Raw genomic sequence first — 17,255 nt, 5'->3', positions numbered from 1 at the left:
GTTCAATATCATGTTCTGCCCCACGCTCTCGTGCTGGCACTTCGGTCCGCGCACGTTTCTATCACATTTTGTGATTCTAAAAATTTATTGGCTCCATCTGATTTGCATCGGTCGGTTGAACTCATGACACTTTATGTAGGTAATGACAACACCACCGAACAACACTAATGACACGTGTAAGATAAATAGCAACCTCAAAAGAAAGAAATCCACCTCTAAATTGCGGTAGATAAATTATTTTAGTCAAGATAACTTATTTTTAGTCATTTACGAATGATAAATAAACTATGAAATCATACGATAATGGATTATCTTAATCATACGAATTTACGTTATTTATGATAAAACTAATGACTGGAAATAAATTACAAAATCATACGATGTCGGAATAATCATACGAATGAAAGTACCGAATGATAAATGATTCATTTCAGTCTGTAATTTCTGTATGGTCCAAAGGTTGACTGAAAACTTGTTCACTTGATAAAAAATACGGAAAATAATATAAAATATAGATAATAGTAGTAACTGTTTTTATTATTTTATAAATAAATAAGAAGTTAATTTTTCAACTCATCCTAACCTTCTTTTTTAAATTCCAGAACTGCTCCATCACGAGGAGTGCGTCTGACGCGCTGGTGACGGTGCCGTCGCACTACGACACCCTCCCATCCAACCTGTGGCAGAGCGCGACCGAGGCGCAGGTCTAGGCCTCCGGGCCCGGGGCCAGCTGCCCCGCACCTAGCACTAGGGCTCCGCCCTCGAGTGACGCCTGACCCGCCCGGGAGTGGTCCGCGGCTGTGAAACGCTGCGGACCGAAGACGCGACGCACACCCGTTGTGAGAGTCGACCTCCACGGAAACAGACTTTGGAGTGCTTGATTCCTGTGTCGAAGCGCGTTGAATTTACCTAGCTTTTATTCTAAATCTAGTATTAGTCTGCGAGCGTGGAACGCTCGCCAACGATCTGCGATCACCCCGTTAGCTCAATCGTAATTTGTACAAATTTTCACATGTGACAGTGTAAGCTTCCAATTATTGTAATAAGACTGAAAGGTGTAACCTATCCATGATCCAAACCGAGTCAAATTCATTCGTTTTACACTAGAAACATTTATAGATTAATTATTGTGTTCTTCGTATAAGCAAGTATGAGATAGCTCCCTTATCTTATCGGTTCATTATTTTGGTTAGGTAATAGTACGCTATTTTATCTAGTATAAGCACGTCGAATCTAAATATTTGCACGTAATTTACTCTTAGGTTGCAGTTTTCATTTTAGTAAATAAAAAAATAAGAATCATCTTTTTAGCACTTATATTATTCGCAGTATAGAGGGTCTTCAGTAATGCTTGTAATGTTTAAATTAAGTAATTTAGTTTTACATTAATTAAAAATTGAACTAATTAACAATATTTTTAAGTGGAATGGAATTAATCTTACGTTTAGTTTAGATAGTTGGTGGTTTTGCGATAATATTTTGTGCTATGCCTAATTATACGTTATGTTCATCTTTTGCATTATTATCTTTAGTCCTAAGCCGGGATTTGTTTCGCAATTTATTTTCAAGGGTTTTTGCTATCAACTTGCTTACTGTAATCTGTAATGAATGGACATGGTGGCAGTATCTGAGATACTGGTCAGTTAGGGTAAGACGTACGTACTTATAGTTTTTAAGATTCTCTCTTACAGTACCTAGTTCTCCATGTATTGGTGTTATTGAATTTCTAAGATTGGATCACTTGCAAAGTTGCAACTGATGTCATGTTTGGCATTTAGGATCTAGCGAAGTAGCTGTTCGTATTTTGCCACCGTAGAAGTTTAGGGTGGTAAAATAGTAGATTTTATTCTATCATTCAGCATTTCACAAGTGTTGTTTTGAAAGATAGGACTAGGACAGCTTTGTTCTCATTGCCTTTGACTGGTCAAATTATGGTGGTCTTTACACCTACATAAACTGCAAGTTTATTGCTATGATGTTGAGTTTCGAATTATGTTTGATGAGATAATAATTTTTAGAATTACAATCTCACTGTCTTTTTAAAATAAATACTGTTTAGTAGGCACCAAGGTTGTTTTATTTTCCTCCTTAGTTATAAATAAGTAAGATAGAGCAGATATCCAATCTGCATAAGTATTCTTATTGTTATGATAATGCATCTTTGGATCGCTCTCTACTGAAAAAGCACCTGGCATTTGTTCGTGCTATTTGTAGAAAGACGTGCCAAATGCGAATTTAGAAATAAGACATTTTCCTCATCTTGCAACTACATTTTTTTGAGTTTATGCGGATTAAACAAAAAATATTTTACATAGCTCGTAATTTTCTAATTAGTCATTAAATTACCTATTATAAAATCTTGGCTCCGCAATTTGTTACAGAAGTACTTACCTAATAGTTAATTATTTAACAATAGTACTAGGTAATCACATAATGAATTACTAATTAACCTTTTTGCCCTTTGCTTCCTGAGAGTAAAAATATATTTTTCAACATCTCATTGATTCTCAACTAACATCAATCCGTTATTGTTAGGAAGAAACCTTTATGAAATTTTGATGAATGGTCTTTCAAAACTTAACTAGCCCCAGTCGTTATTTATTAGGCAATGCCATTGTTTAACACATCAGATGCACGACTAGTCGAGGGTGCAATTAATCACGAGCAGACAACATCGTGATCGAACGGCCAGACGGTTTGCTGACTGAGCGTTCTGAAGGTCACGCTCGTGCCACTAGCAGATTAACATCTGTTGGTATGAAAGCGACGTGAGATAAAGTCGAGTTGGTATTGTCAGGAGACAGTCACGAACGTGCAGGGTCATGCGCAGGTTACGGTTTACGGTCCTATGAACAGATTTTATTATTTTCACTCACACACAGAACACCCAACTTATGTACCTACAAGATGGTAAAACACATACACGAGCCTATTGAATAGGGTTACCGCTTATCTGATAAGGTTTTAATGACAAGTTGATAGCAGAAGATTAATTAGTCTCCTAGGTAGATCCTTAAGATCTAGGGAGGAATGGTGACGAACTGTGACGCTTGCCACCACACCAGATGTGACTGACCACCTCACCACCATGACCATTCTGTCAAGAGTGATGAAGAAGATGGTAATTTCGGCAATACCTATTGGCTCCGTGCACGATTACAGCGCCAACTAGCGTCCACAACTTTGTGGGTTCTGTCACATTGACATTTAGGTCGTATATTTGTGAAAAAATATCGAAATGAAAAAATAACAAATATTTTCAACGAATAAATTGTTGTGATACCACGATTTGGGTGGAAAAAAGGTTTTGAAATCATTTTGGTCATTCAAATCAAATGAGGTAAGTCCAAAAAGTGTGTTTAATTTTGATTGTGTCAGGGTTTGTTTACTTCATTTATAGTTGTAGTTTTACAGTAAAACAAAAAGAAAAAGCTACTTTAACGGTTTCATTATATAACAGTAAATATATTTAAATGTTTCTGTATCGCTAGTAATAAATTAAATATCGTTTTCAGATCGAAATGAGTATCGTTTTGAAGACCGGGTTTGTGAGAGTTACAATATCAAATTCCAACCACAAACCGTATTTAAAGGAAAGTTGTTGGTATTGGCTGGACAAGTCCGAGATGTAGAAGAATTAAGAACAAAACAAGGGCAGAGTTCTATAATTCACGCTCTCATCATAAGGCAAACATCTGTGCACAACAACTACTGTGACTCATTTTTGTACTACCACGTTGTATAGTTTAGTTATTTCCAAATTGTAAACGGCTATTAAAACAGCCCTATCGAAATACAGTCCACTCTTTTATTTAAGTTCCCAGTAGGACCCTTTTCATGCGATTAATTAATGATATTAAAATGTATTATGTAGAATCGCTTTGCCATTGACAGATACATCTGATGACAGAGCTTACATTATTTCTACTTTTGACCACCATGAGCGCTGCGATAGATTATGTCCCCCCCACCTAGTACTTCGCACCCAGCGAATACCTTTGATTTCACTCCAAAACGAGATAGACGAAAATTTACATACACTCTTCCCAAGGACTACAGACTGTGCTACAGATGTGAGAAATACCTAAGTTCATTTGAACAAATGTGGTCATTTTTACCCAACTGCGTCAGAAGGAGGGCTATTGACATATAGATTGTAGACGGATAAAATCTATTAGTGTCATACCTTTCCAAGTTAGTGGTAAGCTAGCTAAATAAAGCTATTACGGATCACGCCCTTCATTACACCATATGGCACAGTCTCACGATTGAAACGTGAGAAATTATTTCATTAGTTAGATAACACCGCAATAATGAAATGGATATGAAAAAAATATCTAAGGTACATCGATGACTGAATAGCAGTTACAATGAAGAAACTTAAAAAATCCACAACTTACTAAATCTATAAAAAAATATGACTCTCCTTCTGACGCAGTCGGGTAAAACAAAACAGGCGGTCTTATAGCTAGGAAGCAATATCTTTCGCACAACCCAGGAAATGAACCGAAGTGGATAAGATTAATGCAATTCTGCTGATGTTCCAAAGATTTATACCTTAGACCTTAAATTACCTACATATGGGCGGGTTAGATACATACTGGATTGAGAGAGAGACGGGTGGGTGAGTGACCATGACTTTACTATGTAGCCTTGATTTTGACGACATAGTAAATTTACTTTATGACATAGAAACAAGCAGAACTGACAGCCGATGGGGCAGCAAGGTTCCGGAGTGGAGGCCACGTACCGGAAAGCGCAGCATAGGACGTCCACCTACAAGGTGGACCGACGACCTCATAAAGGTAGCGGGAAGGTGCTGGATGCAGGCCGCCACCAACCGGCCATTGTGGAAATCATTGGGTATATCATATGGCTATGCTCAGCGGTGGCTGGAATGATGATGATGATGATGATGATGATAATGATGATGATGATGATGATGATGATACGAAAAACACATATTATAAAGCTTTTGCATTTGGTCAATTTTCTAACATATCGCTTAGGTGCATCACGTCGTTTCTGTTTGGTGAATCGAAACTGAGTTTCAACCGTCGAGAAAACTTGTCAATATCATTAAAACAACAGAAGGTAGGTACATTTCTGGGATGGCGAGAAAAGTGCTACAAGCAATAATGCATCTCCATTGAGAGTGAGAGGCTTCGACTTGAGCTTCGACTTGACCGTGACTTACTTCATTGACGGATCGCGCCCGGCTCTCGGCGCACACGCACGCATTGTCATACAAATCGCGCAGTGGCGTACACGCGACGTTTCCGCGGTAAACAATACGACACTCGTTTGAATTTCGAACTGTGAACATTTGTGATGTGCCAGTGACAGTGTTGAGATATTTTTAAAACTAAAAATCTTCATTTAGTTATGTAAGTAGTTATGTTTTCGACGTCTTCCTTCAGGTATTTAGGTATTCTGGATGTCGAGCGATTCAGGATACCCCCATAACTATGAATTTACGATTATTTTGCTGTAAACAATATTGACATTGGGAACTATTATAACCCCAAAAGTATAACGTTAGGAACACAGAAAAGAACTTGTTCCTAGACTAATTACAAAATCAATTTATTTTCTCTTTGTCTAAGTTAACGCGTTGACAAGATGTAGATTTCTTGTGTTTAATCCTCAAAACCAGTTGTGGAGTTGAGTTGGTACAATGTAAACACCTACGATGACGAGTTTGTCTAAATAAAAATTTGATTGCCAATAACAACGCTTTTTGAATCTTCATTCTGACGGCTGTTTAAGAAAACGAAAGATCTGCCAGCATTATACAGTTGATTATCAGCTTTACTGAATGATAAACAATTTCCTTAAGTGTACCTGTGCATTATTTTTAGTCCTATCGACAAAGATATCATCGTAATCATGAGTAGGTAGGCTTACTCATCAAACTGTTTTTACTCTGCGATATTATGCCTGACCATGATATCACTTTCTACCTACGATATTGTAAAGAAAAATACCCAGACTAAACCGCAAATGCATTTAATTTTATTTTACAAAAAGTTCCATACAGGAAAAACCACTTCCAAACTCTTGATCTAAGTAACTAGTCTGACAAATCTACTTACGCGCTATCTTGAATTCCAAAATAACGTTTCAAATAATTAAGAACAAATACAAGTAGATTCTGTACCTACTTACTGGGGTTAATGTATGGAACTCGTATACAACAATAAAAAGTATACAGGGTGTTAGGTAAATGGGTTTATGAGCCGACACTAGCCCATGTTAACATGGGCATATATAAATGGTATGGTGAAGTCAGAAATTTGATATCATCATTTTAATTTTTTTAATTTTCATACAAAATAAATTTTATGAAATACGATTTGTATGAAAAATAAAATAAATCTTTAGACAATATTTTAGTCTTCCTCATGAATCACTGTTGGTGGAGAAACCCTCATGAAAATCCGTTCAGTTTTTGAATTTATTTTTAGTTTTGAGGCAGACAGACGCGCGCCGGTGGACTTTATAATAAATAGGACTTATGTAGTGACAACAAGAAATAACGAAGAAAATAAATTACCTAAGTAAACTGATTATTATGTTTTTTGCTGCCATTATAAATCATAAATTCTACCCTGTCAGAAAACAGTTACGTAGGTACCTACTACCAATGTGGAAGGGTAATACGTATAGTTACACAGGCCCTGTGACTTCTTTCAGAACTGACACCTCTATACACCTCAAACTTTCATATAATGCTTGAGATTTTAGTATTCTGGGCCACCTATGTTAAACTAACGGCTACTTTAAGCCTTCCGATGATAACCAAAGGTTATTTTACCATTTACGCTATCACATTCGACCCTGTCAACATAGTTCGCCACACATGATGCTAACCGTCAGTAATTAAGTCTCAGTAAGCTGTCGAGGTGCTCGCCTTGAGAACTGGATCCCAATAAAATTTATTTAGGTACAACGCCTATGCATTCAATGATTCGGCTACTCCCAACCCAATCGCTATTATCTTCGGATAAGGTTTAAAATTGCACGAAAAAAATACTGGGGGCAGGTGAATGACGGCGGTGTCATACGAGATACGACATTGATGAAATAGGTCACAACTGTAAGTGAAATTACTTGTTGTTATGTATGGCAGAAACCTATTATACTTGATCGTCTCAGGCAGGCTATGCCTATGGGTAATAACACCTAATAAATAACCGATAAAGGCACGACCCACGAGTTCTAATTAACAGGTAGATACTAGGTAGGTGATAAAGGTTCTTTGATGAGGTTTATAATTTAAGGCTTTGATAAAGCGTTAATGGTACTTAATTAGTAAGTAGTCCATAGCGCAGGCCTAGTTGACTCTATAAATGTAGGTAGTAATTTATTACATCCATGCAGTTCTGGTACACTTGCGGGAAAGACACAAGCGCGAACACTCAAGCACGAATAGCCATTGCCCATTTGTGAACATGCGCTTGCGCATGGACACATTAATACGCATTTATTATGTTCTGTCCACCCTCACCCATGTGAAATGCAATAAAATAATTTGAATTTGACACTGGCGCGAAAAGATATGTAGGCCAAAACCTCCAGACTAATAAAATGACCCAATGATGATGATGATGTAGGTATAGACATCACGTATTAATCAGAATTTCTTTGTTACAGAATGAACGAACAGGATTTAATGGTGGCCCGAGCTTTGGCAGCGGAGACGAAGGAGAACTCACCCGGCGGGTCACCAGGGCCCCTAAGGAAAACGCTGCTCACAAAAGTAGCAGATAGACTAAACACATTTAGGTAAGTTAAAATAGGAATCTAATAAGACACTGCCAAATACCCAGAAAACTCACAAGGAACATGTAGACCTACCTATTCACCTACATACTTAATACTTTGGTAGGTAAATCGTGGCTATAGAAATCGCAGATACAGGTCAGCTAATTATTCGTCCCTGATCAATAAACCACACGAAGCCATTTATTTTTGTGACCAATTTTAGTAGGTAACTCGGAACAAAAACGCTTGAAGACAGAATCGGACTGCTGCACATCACACACACTGTGTCATACACATGAAGCTAAAGATAAAAATGGAGGCCACACTTGGAACAAAAACTTGAGTCAAATACCTACTTATCTCTATCTCGCTCTCTGTGGGCCGACCTCTCTTTTTAGTGTGGACTGTAGTATTGCCATCTCCTTATTTAAATCTCCTAGTAAATTCTTCGAAATAGCCAATTCACTAACCAAATCAGAAGTTAAACAAATAAATAATTAAATATTTGACCTACGATTACCTAATTAAATTATAAATCACAAAATTGTCGGCCGTCTAGGCTAAATGTGTTGGCGAATCAGGGAATTACAATCCCAATTTCTGGGAAATCGGTACCATGTGGCAACATCGGCCCAATCCGGCCCATCATGGCGGTTGTTTACTAAGTATTTTGTTTACTATGCAGTTAATTTCGTTTGAGATGGACCTAATCATTGTTTTATCACAAGAAATGGTGCAAAATTTTGTAGTGCGTGGTTGCGGTAGTACGTGGTGTCCCGGAAGTGACTTAAGATTCCACGCGTAAGTGTTTATTTCGTGATTTCCGACATTGGATCATTGTAAACATATTTCTTTGTATAGGTGTACCAGAATCTCATGGCAAATAGGGAAAATAAACTTTGTTGAGAGCAATACTGGGGAAATTAGAATAAACGATCTTGATACTGTTTAATTTTTTACTTTTATGACTTTAGTATTTTTGAACATGAAGTACGAATATACATTTTAGGTAGGTATACGGTATGTGTATGAAGAATGTTGTTATACATCGGGTTTTTAACATAGGAAAATGTCTTGAAAAATAAATAAATCGTATTATTACTTTAAGTAACTAATTTTATTATGCATCATACTTTTAACTTATCACTTCATTCAGAACTAGAAAACGATTCTAAGAACTCCACTTGCAATTTCTTGTTCTTCAATAGATGATCAAGATAAAGAGATAAAATCTTTTTCAATTTTCTTTACATGGTCATAACATTCTGACCATTCCTCTGCACCAATTTGTGAGATATACCTGAAAACCCCGATAAAGCAGCTATTAAGAATAATATAAAAAACATAACCCTCCTTGTGACGTAGTTGGGTAATAAACTAAGTGTCAAAACATTTCAGTCCAACTTACTGTCAACTCGACGACGCGCTTTAGAATCAAAGATTGACTTTGAATTAAGCCTTATTTTACAATTCACATTGAAAACAATATGACTTGCTTGAGCTGTTTTTCGACTTTTTCACAAAAACAACAAATAGTCAAGAAGAGATTACAAAATTTTTGCAGCGGCTGACAGATTTCATAATTTTCTTTGACAGGTGACAATTAAACCATAGACAATTGCCATATGAAAAACACACTTTTCCAATATTTTTGTTTGCCATAAGATTCTGGTACACCTATATTTACACAGTAATTTCTTCATAAAACGTTTTGCCAGTATTTACACTTATTATTTAATGATACCTATGTCAAGAAATAAAGATTTTACATTGAGTTTCATTGACTTTGAGCCAATTTATAATTTTTGTTTATTTAGAAAGAGAGAGTCTGCCTACAGAGAGCGAGATAGTGATACATAGGTTGTGCTTCAAGTAAGTATTCGAAGTGTGGCCTCCATTTTATCTTTAGCTTCATGGTCACACACAGCTGACAATGTCAAAGTTGATCTGTCAAAGACTGCAAACGTCAGTCTCTCAAATATTTTCTATTTTCAATGAATAACCTATAAATGGTTTCATACTATCTGCGTTTTTACTGTGTAAAATTATTTAAGTATTAAATTAACCGCTTAGAATAATGGCAGTTATCTGACTTCATGTACTTAATTCATTCAATGCTATGATTGAAACATGATAATGTGATAAAGGATTGGAATATGACGATGGAGACTAAAAGTAAATCTAAATACCCTTCCACCAGTAAAGAATCTGCTGAAGAAGAAGATCGGTATGTACTAAACTTGCCCATTTATGTAGGAATAAAAGCCATAGCTAAAAGCACACCAGTTTGATACTACTTAATATTTTAACTCATAAAAGTTTATTACTCACCTTTTGTGGACAGTGACTTCGTTCGTTTTGTTTAATTTTTAACTTATCAATTCAAAATCAAACATAGACCGCTTAAAGTAGGTACTCAAATTCCATCCAATTTGTTTTCGGTTTTGTTTTACGGTTTTTCTTGCTAAGTTACATCACTAGCTCAACTATTATTTTTTTTATTTATTGTACAGCTTTGGCACGGCTTTGGGTACAAGCCTTTTTAGGCCTAGTTACGTGTCAAGAAGTGTAAACACTCACGTGTAATAATATTTTTCAAAATAAAAATTGCAAACTTATTAGACGACCGACAGTTTTGTTGACAAGCACAATGAATCACAAACTAACTTTTGAACAAGATTTTACACAATAGATTAAGGTCTTAGGTATTTGTGCATCTTGTTGACACTTTTTTGTGGCTGGCATTACGTTGCAATCGTATCGCAGAATCGATGAAGCGCGTCTGGATTGGAGACGTTAAAAATTACCGTAATCGGGGCTCTGTTTGTGACTAAACTAATTTGTGAACTGCAAGTAACGATTTTGACTTGAAACGGAACATTACTGTCATTCTATAAAAAAAAAGTGTCTACAGTAGGGGTGTCCACTTTGAAAAAACATCGATGTTTTTTTCGATTCGATATATTGAAACTGTACATCGATTTCTTTCGATGTATTGGAAGAAAACATCGATGTTTTGTATAAATCGAGTACTTTTTTAAGATTTTTTATAATCCACTAATTTAAGAATTGTATTATTAAAAAACAGTAAAAGCCATACATGAGAAAAATCTTCATTATACAGTGTGAGTCACGTTAAAGTGTACATATGAAAATAGATGAAACTAGACCTATTTTTATCGACAAAAAAGAGGTCAAAAATTTTTTGAGATTTTTTTTAAATTTTTTATAGTATTTTTTTCTTCCATTTACTTATTGTAAATAAAATGTAATAACTATTAAACTAAGCGGTATATCCTGATAAAAAAACAGTAATAATGATAAATAACAGGCGATACTAAAAAAATACATAAAATACCCAAAAAATGCCAACCAATAAGAAAAAATGATACTTTTTGAAAAAAATCTGCTTTTAAATTCGTGTTTTTTTGGTTATTTGATAAATTTCTCCAAAAAATGCCCCTATAACAGGTGGTTTTTATTACTTTGTATTATTCTCTATCGTATTACCTTTGGAAAACCAAAAATCGCATGTCTCTATCCCTATCAAAGCAGATTTTTTTCAAAAAGTGATATTTTTTATTATTTGTTGGCATTTTTTGTGTATTTTATGTATTTTTTTAGTATCGCCTGTTATTTAGCATTATTACTGTTTTTATTTTATCAGGATATACCGATTAGTTTAAAAGTTATTACGTTTTATTTACAATTAGTAATTGGAAGAAAAAAAATTCTATAAAAAATTAAAAAAAAAATCTCAAAAAAATTTTGACCTCTTTTTTGTCGATAAAAATAGGTCTAGTTTCATCTATTTTCATATGTACACTTTAACGTAACTCACACTGTATATTAAAGTAAGAACAAAAAAAAACATCCGCATTTATTTTTATAAGTTTGTCCTAAGTATTTCCAGTGTTCTTTTGGAAGACTTTGCAAAAACAACAGTTTATTTCAACGTTTGCCTTTCAGCCTATTTCTTTGTTGATTGACACAAACAAACTCGCCAACCGACACGCGTGACGCGACATTGACATAGCAGAGCCCCGATTACGGTAACTTTTAACGTCTACAATCCAGACACGCTTCATCGATTCTGCGATACGATTGGTCAAAACAGCTGACGTACGCTGTTGAACGACCAATCGTATCGCAGAATCGAGAAGCGTGTCTGGATTGTAGACGTTAAAAGTTACCGTAATCGGGGCTCAGTTTTTTTTATTGTCACTAGAGACACTACTCACTGCACTCGTACGCAGTGTTGCCAACATTTTTAAAATACAAGTTGGGTTGTCCGTATAAGTAAAATTTTAGTGGTCAGACTTGAGTTTTATGAAATTTTAATTGGTTATCATCAATTCGATGTTTTAACACTGAAAACTTAAAAACATCGATACATCGAGTATTTCAATAGCTTTTCAAAACATCGGATCCATTCGATGTATCGCATTGTAAACATCGATGTTTTCAATACATCGATGTATATCGAATATCCCTAGTCTACAGTCTACTGTCAAATGTGGCGTCAAATTGTCTTTGTCAATCAATCATTGACACAATCAATCAATCTCGAAACAAAATCAACAAAAAAGGTATTCAAGTGTGTAAATAATTCTTTTAGAATTTAAAAATGGACTCCAGCGTGGAAACGATTCAAAAACTTATGAAATGGATATCGATAAACACCTACGAGATTGGTAGTGCACATTGGGTTGACGTTACTCATATCAACAATCCTCACAGTTTTTACGTTCGACCAACTTTTTGCCGTAGATATTTGCCTAAAATAAATGACTTTATAGAAAATACACTTCCAGACGAAATGATTGTGGGTTCAATCGTAATTTACAAGTCGAAAGTGTTGCAATGTTACGTACGAGGTCGTATCATGTTCGTGAAAACTGAGAATGATGTTACAACGTGTGACTTTTATGCCCTAGACTTCGGTTGTTTCGAAAAGCAAATACCCTGGAATAAGACTCGTCAACCGTGTATTGATACTATCGACGTTCCACCCCTGGCTTTACATTGCCAGTTGGCAGATTGCAAGCCCTTTGATGAGACTTGGAGCATGAGGGCTATAGAAAGCATGAAGTTCTTTGTAGGAAAAGAGCGAGCTAGAATGTTAATTAGAGGCAAAACTCCCGACGCTCTCATTGTGGAACTTGTTAACTCATGTCCTGAAGACATTGCTACAATGTTAGCACTCAGTGGTGATACTACCCTCGGTTATAGTGATAATATGATCAGTAGATTCTCGCAAACAGAACCTGAAAAGCATTATTACACCTATAAGGAGTATGATTGTGGCAGTACATTGACTGTGAGAGTCCAAGCAGGTGATTCTCTGGAGGGTTTTTATGTAGCAGAAGTAAAGGATTACACGGTTTATTTTAATGATAGAGAAAACTTTACATATTTCTGTAAAATTCAAAAGGATTTGGAGCCCGATGATGTGAAAGAGGATATGGCAGTGGCAGTGCTAACGATGGCCAACGGGAAATATGAGCGTGGGCATATTAAGGAAGTCAACAAACAAGAAGAAAAAGTGACAGTACTACTGGTTGATTGGGGCAAAACGGTAACTGTTCCGTTCATGAGACTGAAACCCATGACCAACGAGACGTTTTTCCTCCGTCCTGTGCTGGCAATGTATTGTAAGGCAGAAAAAAGTCAAGCTTGGGACAATGGACTTAGCAAATTTTTGTTTCCTGGCTATCAATTCAAGATAACTATTGTTGAAAGTGGAAATGGAGAGGGATTACCTTATGTTGTAAATTTAGAACCTCTGAAAAAAACTTAAACCTCTTTATGTTATTTTGATTGGACTTAAATTATATTAGAAGAGAGATTAAGACATAAAAGTAATACAACAAAATTCTGAATTATGTGCCACTTTTAAGATATAGGAAATATTTACTTTGATTACTTCAGATAAGTAATTTATTATTTTTAAGGCACAGTTATAAGTATGTATGTATGTATGTAGAGAAGAAACTAAAAAATAATATCATTAATGAAAAAATATGTACTTACAACTAACCTGTATTAGTGATTTCAATCAAATAAGTTTCAGAAGAAATATTAATATTGTAAGCCTTAATTTAAATTTGATTTTAAATTCTAAATTTTGTACATACCTACATTACACATTTACTGCATTTTATCATTATAATTCAATATTATGTTAATTTAGAGTTTATTTTAATGTTAAAACCTAAGTCATTTTGCTCAAAGAGTAATATGCAATCAATCTGTCTTTATTGGCTGTTTATCTGATTAGTGTAATATGTAATTACCTAATTCATTTTAGTTCTTATTATATTAGTCTTAGGTAAATATATTCAGTCTTGTATGAGACAAATATTTACATTTATGTAGTAACAAAAAAGACTTAAAATACATTTATTTTATTGTGAATTTGCATTTTCTTTTCAATTAACACCCAAAGATCGAGTGACTATTAATGCAGTCTAGTGTTTAGAGCAGCGGTTCCCAAAGTTGTCTGGGCTAGGACTCATCTAATACAAGTTGCCAAACTCGGGACCCACCTATAGGAAATTTCGCCTGCTGCCCAGTGGTTGGATCAGTAGGGTGGTGTGTCGTTCTACAGGTAGGGCCCACTCAATGTTCGCTCGCCCACCACTGGATCGCGACCCATAGTTTGGGAAACCCTGGTTTAGAGGATTGCACATTTTGTTATAGTGACTTGTCTGTCCAAAGAACCGTTCTCTCTCTAAAATCTGGACGAGATCACTTCATAGAAATAAGACCGCCTAAATTTTCAATTTAGTATTTATTCTATTAGGCGGTTTTGCGTGGTATGCCATAAAGATAAAGAATGTAACGCCCATACTCACAAATATTACTATGAGGTCTCACAGTGCACGTGGACGCACTGGGTGACACACGAACCAATCACAGAGCTCTATTCAACGCTGTGCGTTCGAGTTGCTGCTTCACTTATGCAAGCATCGTTTGTGAATACGGGCGTAAGTACCTACCATATTTATCAATGCAATTGTACATCTCTGATTAATAGCGTCGTTACATATCAGGCGTTTTCATAAATTACGTATTTTATTAAGAAAAAGAAATCTATTCTAAATAAAGTCTGTTTATAACTAATGACTTTAGTCCCATCACAAACTACGAGTTACTTACGAGAAAAAAATTGAGGCGGCTGCTTTGCCTTTACTTACCTTCATAAACCATATTGCACATCATACTGTTCCAAATAATGAAGTTTAATTTATATTTCTGATTTACTTTTTATAAATCCCACGCGTTTACTTCTGTGACACGGTTTCATTCACAACAAAAACGAATACCCGTTTCCATTACACTATACTATTTTCTTGCTCGCTTGTTTTGAAAGAAAGAAAAAATGTTTATTTAGTATCAACGACAATACATTTCATGTTTTCGCACGCGTTCGTCGTATGTTCATAAGTCATTATAATGTGCTCTACACAGCCCATCTAGTCAGCAAGAGGATTGTAGGACAAATCCTCTCAAAAGTAAATTGGAGAAGATCTTCCTCCTGCAATGATGACAATAATTTCAACTCTAATGCAATACAAGAGTCCCAGACTGAAGACTTGTCGACCGATAGTTTAATCGGACTGTTTCAGCATGAAAGTATCTGCACATTACATCGATTTGATTTGGATTGTTAAAAGCCTTCAAACTATTTCGATTAAAAGTCTGCGTAGACACTAAGGCCCGTTTTCCACCAAAACGGAGAGGAAAGATGTGTTTAAATAACCAAAAAGCTAAACATGGAGGTGTGATGATGACGAAATCTGATTGGATATTCAAACTCATCTCTCCTCTCCACTCAAAGTCAAAGTTTTTGTCCGTACTTAGAGGCCTTTTCCATGGCGCTTATACACGTCCCGAATAGCTTGCTCTACCGTTACCACTGGTGGGAATCCGTACCGAAAGGTTCGGCCAAACCAACGCGTGCAGCCTGTATGCGCGACGGCAATGGGCGATCAGTAGGGTTGCCAACGCGCACTCAGGCTACACGCGTTGGTTTGGCTGAACCTTAAGTAAAAAAATCTCGTTGCACAATGGAAACGCAGCGACCTGGCTGGCGCAGCCGCGCGGCCGCCGCCCCGTTGACTCATGCGGCACGCCGCGACCCGCCAGGAATGTAACAGTTTTAGGACGATGCCTTTTGGCTTCACTGACCGCACCGCGCCTACATTTCCTACACAAGACTTAGAACATGTGGCAATATGCGCTAATATTAGATTTTATGCAGTTTGAGCTAGACAAAAGCTTTAGAACTACTAAAATACTTACCCACCCATGTCTCTGGACTTACTGCACACCGAACCTTACATTTCTATAAAAGTTTATTGGTTTCTCAGCTAGGTTGTTCAGCCCCCTTGATAGTACAATCAATAAGCACGCTATGGGTTTATTCCAAGCTATTAACTTTCCAAATATCCAATTGGTTTCTTGTGAACGAATAGACAATGATGTGGGTGGTAGCTCCTAATGACCTTAGACATTATCATCATTAGGGCAATTTATGTCATGTCAGTCTCCACTTCTCCAGTGCAGGTCGAGGAATATGACGGATCCTCTCTTATTTTATGTAGAGTTTTCTTCATAAGAACATAGACGGACGTCTTCATCGTTCAATTCCAATTACTTACGTCTCTACTAAATTACACGAAAGCAAACAAAACATTTCTCATTCGAATACAATTTATTATTTGCAGGTGATTACAATTATCTCTAATGACCAATTAAAATTACTTTAATGTTTCTTCGTAAAAAAGTAACAATTAAGAAACGATATTTTCTGCCTCTGTACTTTCCTCATTTGTCTTTTTGTTCGTAATATCGCAATGAAATTATTTATTATTGTATATCAAATTGATCTGCTCATAATTTTAATGAAGCACGAAGGAGAAAATCTATTTCTTATTCATTAGTATAATAGTGTCTAATCGTGAAATAAAAATGTTACTTCATTTGGCAATTGAAAGAAAGAAAGAAGAAAGCAAGTTATGGACCATTTTTACTAATACGTGTAATTAAAAACTGAATCGTCATGTTTAGTCGTGATTAGCCCTTAAAAATCAATTCAAGTCTAGGTAAATTTCGTTACTTTTCAAGCTTGCCTAATTCAGGAAAAACGTTATAATGGTACTTAGGTATTATCTTTAGAACTTTTACTTCCATTTAACAACAATTTAAGATTCAACATTTCCTGAAGTCTGTGAAACAAAAGTAAAAGCTCAAAAGCTGTTTTGTGCAGTCTCTACATTTGAAACTGTTCCGCATTGTTTGTGCAGTCTCTACATTTTAAACCGTTTCGGATTGTTTAAAGTTGTTGCGCTTAGCCATAGACCGTTGAAGACAAATTAAGCTCCCGAATTTGTGTCACGAATCGCCGCCGCTTATGATCCGTAATTTGCGATAACGGGCGTCCAGACGGCTTTTGTTTGCAATTTTCGAGCACTCTACAGCGT

General features: G+C 35.9%; 3 protein-coding genes across 6 annotated transcripts in view; all 3 read left to right on the top strand.

The window, feature by feature from the left end:
• The window catches only part of LOC135078778 (6-phosphofructo-2-kinase/fructose-2,6-bisphosphatase-like), a 28,364-nt gene extending 26,299 nt beyond the window's left edge, over positions 1 to 2,065 (top strand). For both annotated transcript variants that reach the window (XM_063973332.1, XM_063973331.1), the window contains exon 9: positions 603 to 2,065. In XM_063973332.1, the coding sequence (XP_063829402.1) occupies positions 603 to 710 (108 nt within the window). In that variant the 3' untranslated portion in view covers positions 711 to 2,065. The remainder of the gene's footprint in view (positions 1 to 602) is intronic.
• A 3,165-nt stretch (positions 2,066 to 5,230) lies between these two features.
• Positions 5,231 to 17,255, top strand: part of LOC135078795 (NAD kinase-like) — a 44,873-nt gene continuing 32,848 nt past the window's right edge. Inside the window, exons 1-2 of one of the 3 annotated variants that reach the window (XM_063973347.1) lie at positions 5,231 to 5,387; positions 7,657 to 7,788. In XM_063973347.1, the coding sequence (XP_063829417.1) occupies positions 7,658 to 7,788 (131 nt within the window). In that variant the 5' untranslated portion in view covers positions 5,231 to 5,387; position 7,657. Of the gene's footprint in view, positions 5,388 to 7,656; positions 7,789 to 9,738; positions 9,995 to 17,255 lie in introns of those variants that run through there. The other 2 variants (XM_063973350.1, XM_063973349.1) reach the window with 2 other exon arrangements.
• On the top strand, positions 12,290 to 14,184 carry LOC135078798 (uncharacterized). The gene has a single exon (XM_063973354.1). It carries the CDS (start codon positions 12,395 to 12,397, stop codon positions 13,565 to 13,567), a length of 1,173 nt encoding a protein of 390 aa, XP_063829424.1. The 5' UTR covers positions 12,290 to 12,394; the 3' UTR covers positions 13,568 to 14,184.

This window comes from Ostrinia nubilalis, chromosome 15 (assembly GCF_963855985.1).
Source record: "Ostrinia nubilalis chromosome 15, ilOstNubi1.1, whole genome shotgun sequence".
In the NCBI taxonomy this organism is placed as follows: domain Eukaryota; kingdom Metazoa; phylum Arthropoda; class Insecta; order Lepidoptera; family Crambidae; genus Ostrinia; species Ostrinia nubilalis.
Note: the sequence above shows the minus strand (reverse complement) of the source record. Positions and strands in the feature narration are given on the sequence as shown.

Bases quoted from the DNA above. Each gene is read 5' to 3' on its own strand.
- LOC135078798 (XM_063973354.1), top strand. From the start codon at position 12,395: ATGGACTCCAGCGTGGAAACGATTCAAAAACTTATGAAATGGATATCG.